This window comes from Esox lucius, chromosome 4, assembly GCF_011004845.1.
Source record: "Esox lucius isolate fEsoLuc1 chromosome 4, fEsoLuc1.pri, whole genome shotgun sequence".
In the NCBI taxonomy this organism is placed as follows: Eukaryota; Metazoa; Chordata; class Actinopteri; order Esociformes; family Esocidae; genus Esox; species Esox lucius.
In genome coordinates, this window is record NC_047572.1 from 30,419,232 (window position 1) to 30,427,835 (window position 8,604).

The following is an 8,604-nucleotide window of genomic DNA, read 5'->3' on the forward strand; positions in this document are numbered from 1 at the left end:
GACAGGGGACGAGAAATCTGAAGAAAAACATCATCTAAATCTCCACAAGCCGTCGGGCAGCCAGCGCGTGTCAGAGCGCCAGTGTCTCAGCCTGCTCCGGATGCGTAACCATGTGTCGGCGCAGGTTGCTGGGGTTGTTGAATGAAGCTCCGCAGTGCGAGCAGCTGTAGGGTTTCTCCCCGGAGTGGGTCCTTAGGTGGATGGTCAGGCTACCATTCTGGGTGAACCCCTTCCCGCACAGGGAGCACATGTACGGTCTCTCCCCCGTGTGGATGCGCATGTGGACCCTAAGGGTTGTCTTGTTGACAAACGAGTTCCCGCACAGGCTGCACACGACCGGTTTCTCTCCTGTGTGGACCGCCCGATGGCGGATCAAGTCAATGCGGCGAGAGAAGCGCTTACCGCACTCGTGACATAACAGAGGCTTGGTGCCATGCGGGGTACGGCCTATGTGACTAGGGCGTCTCCAACCTGCGCCCAACGTCGCCATGGTTGTTGTTGTCGGGGTCGTTGGTGTCGTTGCTAGAGAAGCAACCTGGACAATTTTTAGACCACGCCCTCCTCCGTCCGCTCTCGTCAGGCACGGTCTGTCAGTTTGCACCCCCCTCAGTGGTTGGTTGCCCGGCAAGGGTTCACCAATCGAATGAGGGCTCAACTGTAGAGGATGGTTGGCGCTAGGGTCAGGAAGCAGGACAGAGTGTGAGGGCAAAGTCTGGGGCAGCTCTGGCGCTCTGAAGAAAGGGTAGCTGTCATTGCTGCTCCCAGTGCAAAGTGGTCCTTCGCCTTGACCGTGAGTGTTCATGCCATACAGTCCCTCATCATGACCTAGTCTCTGGGCGGGAGGCTCCAGCTGCTGAGTCACCATTGCAACATGCTCATCGTCAATATCGGCATGACGACCTGCAGGGAACAAAATTATAATGCAACAAAAGCAAATGATCAATGTCAAAAGTTATGTTATGTCAAAGTGGTATACTGTGTCATATCCATTACCGTGGCATTACTAATCACACCATCTACAATGGTATCAATTAACTTCACGGCTCTAGCCCTTAAGGCTGATTGGATGTACCACCTGTCCCACCATTAAGACAAAACACTCCTTTTATCTGTTCCAATTGCATTAGTACCCATTTTATAACAGTAATAAGCTATCTATGGTGTTGGCGGTATATTGGCAATATACCACGACCTAAGTGCTGTATTTAGCTGAGGTATAGTGGCCATACACTACACCCCTTTGCTCAATGTTGCATGAAAGTAACATCCCATAATCACCATCCTCCTCCTCAACACACCTGCATCAGGACCATGTCCATCAAAGTCATCCTCTGGTCCTTCCTCATCCTTTATTAAGATTATATCTGGACTCTCCACCTCTGCACACTGAACCATGAAACACATAGACACAAGTCAGACAGTTAAATCCTTCCAGTAGAAACAGTAGCCACGTAAGCAGTGAAGACGAGTTACACACCTCTTTCTTGACCGCGGATGGACTCTCGTCCTCCGTCACAGTAATAGCCGCATCATCCCTGCTGTTAACCGTGGTTTGGTGGTCGGGTGCCGTATCTATGATGGAGAGTAAAAGTAAAAACTGGTTTTTGCAACATACTGCTGCGATCTATTGACTGGCAGGTCAAGTTGCAGTTCCGAGAATCCCAACCCACCTGTCGGTTTTGTCCGAGGCCTGCAGAAAGTTCTGCCGAAAGAAAAACGATTGCTCCGTGGAGTACTCGCCCGCTGCAGCCGCAAGGAAAAAAGCTCGCTCTTCATCACCTTCATCCTCATCTTCAGCGCTTCGTTTTCTTTGTAGCTGCGAGAAATTTCCAAGTGTAAATCAGCCGAGCTTTCGGAAAAGAGTTGACTTATTTCCGTTACGGCCGCTCTTGCAAGCACGTCCATTATCGAAGCGAGTTGTGTCTGTACAGACAAATGAGTCTGCATGTTTGCCGACATAGATACCTGGCTAAATAGAATACAGCGACAGACAAATTGCCAAAGTCAAAGACCAGACAAGCTGTAGCCGTTTCCGTGTAAACAAAACTACTTCCGGTGAAAGAAAAAAAAGCAGTGCTGACCGTAGTTATACTAAGACAACCGCCGAATACTTTGGGAGGACTAGTGCAAAACTTCTGAAGCTATCTTAATTGAATTCATTAATAATACATTTTAATTCAAATGTTAACACCCAAATGTAATCTTCAGTTTGTGCAATTTGATTGGAAAGGCGCCTCTTCAATCTCTTCATATTTTTGGAACAAGGATCCTGTTCACGGAAAGTTAATATCGCCCTCCTCTGACAAGCAATGAGAATATCTGAAGTAGGTGATGCTGGACTGTCATGCCAAGATGTGAATTTTCATGACTCAATCTCTGTGAATGTAATAAATGTGTACATGACATACCCTACTCCAAGACCATGTTCATAAATATCATAATCGTCATAAATCGTTCTAATTCAACAGATATATCCTCATAAAGTGTAGTGCTTGTGTAACTTAATACATTCGGTTGTCCGTCCGAAAAATATATAGTAATAAAACATTGGTATATGTATTATATAAATTTATTTCTCTGTGCACACAATTCCACAACATGTGATAAAAAAAACTGAATGACTAGTAATACTTAAAATATTACAACAGGTTACAAGTTACACACTTCGGAATCTGAGCATAATTCCAAACCTTCGCAAACATCACACCAGTCATATGTGCTCAATTTGCTCAAATACGCTAAAGACGTGTCTTGTAACAAACTGTAAGACTTTACTTCAACATGTAGCCTATTTGAATAGCCTATATTTTGCTCTCTTAATCTATATCATTTGGTCTGTTCACTTTCTAGTTAAGATTAGCTTAAGCCTGAGTTTCAACTAACGCATCCACTTCTTTTCCCTCTTGCTTTATCTCTTCATCTCCCTCAACTGCGGAGCTCTCGCCACTCTCTTTCTCTTTCCCATCTTTCCTTTCCCCGCCCTCCTTCTCCCGCTGATCGTCTATGCTCCCACTTTCTTTATTATCGTCCTCTTCCTTCTCCGTAGTTGTTTCTACTTGTCCGTCTTTCACCGTTTTACTCTTCTGTTCTTCGGCTCTGTCCTTTCTCTCCTTTTCTATTTTGGAGAGGTGATGACAGAGGGCCTGGACATACGTGAACACGCACATGGGGTCTGGCTTGTCCCCCATCAGGATCATATCACCAACCTCCAACAGGGGGCAGCAGTCAGCCATTGTCCTGAGAGAGAGAGAGAGAGAGAGAGAGAGGGAGGGAGGGAGAGACAGAGAAAGAGAGAGTGACCAAATAAGAAATAAAGACTAAGAAAAAAAAAGATGGAGAGAGAACTAATTTAAATCACACAGTCAAACAAATACAGAGAGAAAGAGAGGGAGAGAGAGATTCGTACTCTGCCGTGTGGAAGGCAAGTGTAAAATTCTTCTCTCTCTCAGCCGGATTCAGCGTAGAGTAGTCGAAAGCGTCAGGAAAGAAGCGATGGATGAGAGCACAGAAGGCCATCCCGTCACACCACGATGATGAGAAGTTCTCTATGCAAACGCCCTGGTAAAGAGAAGTTGGCAGGAGTTGGCAGGAGTTGTGGAACGTCAGGTCTGATGTCCCTGGAAGACAAGACCACCAAAATCCCCTCACCTTGTAGTTGCGTGTTTTGTTGGCACACCACGAAAGCACCTTCTGTTTGATTGACCCCCCCATCGCCACAGACACAGACGATTTCTGGAGTTTAAAGTTGCGGACGACCGGCGTCCTGAATTGAAAGAAATAAAACACCATTATCCCACGTTAAAACATTCAACAAGGCCATCTTTCCATCCGTCACACACTAGACAAGAGAACTTACTCAGGGGCATTTTGCTGGAACTTGGCTATGATGTCATTTTTGGTGGATGCCCGGGCAGAGCGGGCACTGTTCCGGGGGCGGGCCGTGGGTGGAGCTGCGGTGGATTGGGTAGCGGCGGTGGGATTCACGCCGCTCTTTCTTTTGCTCTTCCCTTGTTGCTCCGCCTCCTTGCTCTTCCCTTGTTGCTCCGCCTCCTTGCTCTTCCCTTTGTCTTTTCCAGCCAATCCCTTCCCTACTTCAGCGTTGGTGTTTTCAGCTCCTTTTTTCTTCTCTTCCTTTCTTCCCTCCCTTTTCTTCTCCCCCCTCACCCCTTTCCTGGCAACGTTTCCCCTCCCTGTCTCTTTGGCCTCCTTCATTTCGTCTTTATTTCCATCACTCTTTTCATTTTTTAACAATTCTTGCCTCTTTCTGTTTTGGTCCTCCTCTTTGCCTTCTTTGTCTCCACCCCCCTCTTGCCCTACCTCCTCTTCCTTTCCCCCCTCCCCCTTCCTCTCTACGATCTCCTCGTTTTCTCCCTCCCTCTTCTCCTGTTCATCCCCCTCCTTCTCGACCTCCCTCTTCTCCTGTTCATCCCCCTCCTTCTTGACCTCCCTCTTCTCCTGTTCATCCACGTCCTCCCCCTCCTTCTCGACCTCCCTCTTCTTCTGTTCATCCACATCCTCCCCCTCCTTCTCGACCTCCCTCTTCTCCTGTTCATCCACGTCCTCCCCCTCCTTCTCGACCACCTTCTCCTTCGATTCATCCATTTCTTCCCCCTCCTCCTTCTCTACCTCCCCCTCTTTCTCACCCTCCTCATTTTCTTCATCCTGTCTGTTTGTTAATTTGGGGTCTTCCATCTCTACTGTGCCAGCACCATGAGGTAACCCCTCGTCATCCTTGTGTACCCCCTCACCAGTGTCCTCATTTGCGTGGGCTTCAGTTTGAGACTCCACCATGTTTCCGTTTCTCGCCACTGCGGCCTGTTCAGGAGCTTTCTCCCCATTAGTCTCTGACTTGACCCCATGACCTTTGACTATGACCTCTGCCAGGTGCTTCACCACGGGAGGGGCACAGTCCTGCCCTGGAGCCTCCTCCTCTGTCTGTGAAACCAACCAGGTGAGATCACAACTGGTCATTCTGAGGTAGTTTTGGTTAGGTTTAGGAACTTGCCAACATAGTCAGGGACCAATTGAAACCTGGTTCCAAATCAGATGTTAAAGGAAGGTTATGTAATAAGATCCCATGAATAATTCTGAACCAAAATAGAAAACGCATCCACTGCCCTTGAGGAAATCCTCATATTTACTTTTGGGCTCAGAACATACACCTCTAGCTGTCCAGTGTGGTAAAAGCAGTAATATCACTTACACGTTTTGTCATTGCAGATAATGTGTTTTGAAGTCATAACCGCACCTAAAGAACTCTCTCAAGTGTCTGATGACTCAGAGAGGTTGCTTGACAGTGAAAATAGAGTAAAATCACGTGTGTGTGTGTGTTTGTGTGTTGAGTGAGAGGCAGCAACGTTCTTGTGTAAGACTTTGGCAGAGGAACAGGTGTAGACCATGCTGTAGAATGGCACCCACAGGCCCTGACACTATCGCCACTCTAAATATTACATCTGACCACACCACAAACATATCTAACAAGTTAGCCTCCTCGTAAGGCTAAATGGCTCATTTGGTGTTTTTATTACTGTGCTGTTTATTGCTAAATGTTAGTATTGTTTTGTTTGTGGTTTAGGTCTGTCTGTTTGCATACTGCCTTATGGTTGTATGTAACTGTGACAGTTTTTCCTTTCATCAACATACACACACCTGATTGTTGTTTTTGTTGTCCTCTCTCTGGTTGGCTGTTGGTTCCTCATGGAGTGATATATTGTCCATGGTTTTGAGGACAGTGTCTGTCAATCCAACGTCCTCTGAAACAATGTCGAACCAGACTTTTCCTCTGAAACAATAAGAAATCACTCTTCCCCAGAAACTTTGTCAGGTCAGACTCTTCGCCTCCACTGTGCTCAGATTTCTACAGATGACTTCTAAAGGTCGGATTCCCTTCTCTACATCAGTGTTGCCTTAGTGTTCTGTTCTATGTAGAATCCTGTCCGGCTCTCTCTACCTCAGGGTACCCTGTCTTTGTCTTAGATAGTGAATGTCAGTGTTGCCCAGTGTGTGGGGGTCAATGTGTTTCTGTGTGAGTGAGTGTATGGCCCCCCTGCCCCCTCCTGCCTCACGGGGATTCCAAGCCACTTCATTTGACCTTTAGAACAACACAGGGTCCAGAAATAGAGACAGTAACAGGGACACAGTTCAACAGCCAGGACAGCTGCTTCTGCTCTGGAAACCATGGGTACGCAGAAACACACACACACACACACACACACAAAAACATGCAATCAAACACACACATTTTCTTTTGTGAACATACGAAGACAGACGGACACAGAGTCTCAAGTGAAGACCTGTCGCGAGCAAACACGCACATTTCAGAAATTACAATGAGTTATCCCATTCCCAATGACCCAGAGGATTGATTTAGTCTAGAGGCGAATAGAGTCCTTTAGACATAATAACAAACAATACCGTTCACACACACACACACACACACACACACACCGAATGAAAGCCTTTCAACAAACACTCAAGACGGTGACCACCAGCTCAAAGCCATGTAGGGTGAACATGCAAAGAATGTGATGCTGCGGGGAGAGTGTGAGGATGCTGGGAGATTTCCAACTCTTACCGTGTTTAATACTTGTAGCCTCCTGGGTTCAATGTGGTCAATGTGTCCAGCTTTTTCTCCGTCGGTCTCTCTGGCTTTGTTTCCGTCCCTCCCCATCTGTTCCCCCATCTCTCTTTCGTCTCTCGTTTTCACTCTCACTGCCCCCCCCCCCCCCCTTCAGTGCCTCTTCACTCCTGTTTGTCATGACACCTGTCTGTTTTTCTGGCCCTTGGTGTCGTGGTAATAAAGTCCAGAGACTGGAGGGTCAGTGGAAAGCATTTCTCAGTAAATCTCTGTCTCTCTCGCTGTCTCTATTTCTTTCACAGCGCAGTGGCGATCTCCCACAAGATCCTAGAGCTTTGTACTTATGGATGTACAGTGTGTGTGTGTGTGTGTGTGTGTGTGGGTATACACCATATTCGCCCCCCCCCCCCCGTCCACTCTCCGTCTCCCTGCCCATTAAACCGTTTGTCTTCTCATTCAACGCGAAGCAGTTGGCTTTAAAAATAAGCAGCTATCATTCCCCCCCCCCTCTCTGTCATCATCTTCTCCTGAAGCCCCCCACCACCCCTCTCCTCTCCTCATGTCAGTGGCTAAAAATGAGCTGACACCTTCCTGTGTATCTCCCTGCCCGTGATTCATTCTCTGGTGGACATCAATCAGTGACCTCATCCCTCTCGAAGATGGTCCCAATAAAGAGCTGGCTGCCACTGCTCTGTGAAGTAAAGACTGCAGTGCCACATAGGAAAACATACGTGGTAGCAAAACTGTAATGAACTTTAGTGGGGAGTTTATGAAAAAGACAGATAACTGAGCTCCACTCTTATCTCTGTCACAGTTCAGGCATCACATCACACTCTGGCCCTGCTTTCATCACCTGCTTATCGTAACATGTTTGAGAGGTTTGTCTTCAGTGGTTTGTCTTTGCTTCTATCTCCATGCATATACATACACTCAGTTGTCAGGTTATTGGGTTATCACCATCTAGTACTAGGTCGAACCTCCTTTCCCTCCAACAGCTGGACAGAAGTCTTCAGGGCTTTGTCTCAGCAAGAATTCAGAAACGTTTTTGCTGCAAACTGGACGGCATGTTATGAATCTCCCACACCATCTCCGCCCAAAGGTCCTCCACTGGGTTGGATCTGAGGACCAAGCAGAGCAATTCAACTGAACAGGATTTTTTGGCATCCAGGTGTTTTGGTTTCCCAATCTCAAACTCAGCCACTTTAATCCCAATAAATGTAGGTGAATTGTTCACACAAGATTTTGAGATATTTACACCCTGTAAGGGACATACACATAACTATTTGAAAGTGTCACCAATGTATATATTCATCTAGATTCACATTTTCAAGGACATCAGATATCCTATATTCTATCATATCTTTTTTCTCTTCTTCAAATTATTATTAAACTATAATTATTGAGTAAAATGAGTGCTATATTTCTAATATGGAACATAATATAAAAGTTTAGCTGAACCATTCAATCTCTAAGTTAACACAAAAATATTCATAAGAAAATGTGTGTTATTGTTAAAAATCTTTTTCAAAATATGATTTGAAAATACCAATCTAATGGGATAGAAATAAGCATAACAGAGTGGAAAGCAATACAAATAATTGTGATTTAACATAACATTTGTTTCGAAATATGCATCAGTAATGAAAAATAAAATACATACTTATATGAACTATTAATTGTATATATTTCCACCTTGTTAGTGAATATTCCTAACAGGGTCCCCAATATTGGGTTAGAATTGTGATAAACACGTCCAGAATTTGAACTTAATCAAATCTATATTTTACAATTATGATTATGATTAATTTATTATATAATTTAGCCTAACAGGGTGGAAATGCATAACAATCCTTTTCAATAACAATGTGTGTGTGTGTGTGTGTGTGTGTGTGTGTGTGCGCGCGTGTGTTTTTAAGGTAAAGACACGTGCCCCCATATTTAGGCTCGTTGGCTGTAATTTTACAGTGTAACCCTACGCGCACACTGTCCGCTCGCTAGAGCTACAAAAGTTTTTGACTAGCTCAGCC

General features: G+C 45.6%; 2 protein-coding genes across 2 annotated transcripts; both read right to left on the reverse strand.

Moving 5' to 3' along the window:
• Nucleotides 1-2,551: 2,551 nt before the first annotated feature.
• smtnl1 (smoothelin-like 1) lies at nucleotides 2,552-4,373 on the reverse strand. The gene is made up of 4 exons (XM_034291664.1): nucleotides 3,857-4,373; nucleotides 3,649-3,763; nucleotides 3,407-3,558; nucleotides 2,552-3,237 (listed from the first exon to the last, which is right to left on the reverse strand). The coding sequence occupies exons 1-4, from the start codon at nucleotides 4,210-4,212 to the stop codon at nucleotides 2,862-2,864; spliced, it is 999 nt and encodes a 332-aa protein (XP_034147555.1). The 5' UTR covers nucleotides 4,213-4,373; the 3' UTR covers nucleotides 2,552-2,861.
• On the reverse strand, nucleotides 4,229-6,551 carry LOC117594430 (spore wall protein 2-like). Its single transcript, XM_034291985.1, has 3 exons — nucleotides 5,650-6,551; nucleotides 4,287-4,935; nucleotides 4,229-4,233 (listed from the first exon to the last, which is right to left on the reverse strand). The coding sequence occupies exons 1-3, from the start codon at nucleotides 5,716-5,718 to the stop codon at nucleotides 4,229-4,231; spliced, it is 723 nt and encodes a 240-aa protein (XP_034147876.1). The 5' UTR covers nucleotides 5,719-6,551.
• Between the last annotated feature and the right edge of the window lie 2,053 nt (nucleotides 6,552-8,604).

Bases quoted from the DNA above. Each gene is read 5' to 3' on its own strand.
- smtnl1 (XM_034291664.1), bottom strand. From the start codon at position 4,212: ATGAAGGAGGCCAAAGAGACAGGGAGGGGAAACGTTGCCAGGAAAGGG. The intron at 3,559-3,648 runs GTGAGGGGATTT...TCTCTTTACCAG, and splicing joins ACAAAACACGCAACTACAAG to GGCGTTTGCATAGAGAACTT. The intron at 3,238-3,406 runs GTACGAATCTCT...TCTCTCTCTCAG, and splicing joins CTTGCCTTCCACACGGCAGA to GACAATGGCTGACTGCTGCC.
- LOC117594430 (XM_034291985.1), bottom strand. From the start codon at position 5,718: ATGGACAATATATCACTCCATGAGGAACCAACAGCCAACCAGAGAGAG. The intron at 4,936-5,649 runs GTGTGTGTATGT...TTGGTTTCACAG, and splicing joins ACAACAAAAACAACAATCAG to ACAGAGGAGGAGGCTCCAGG.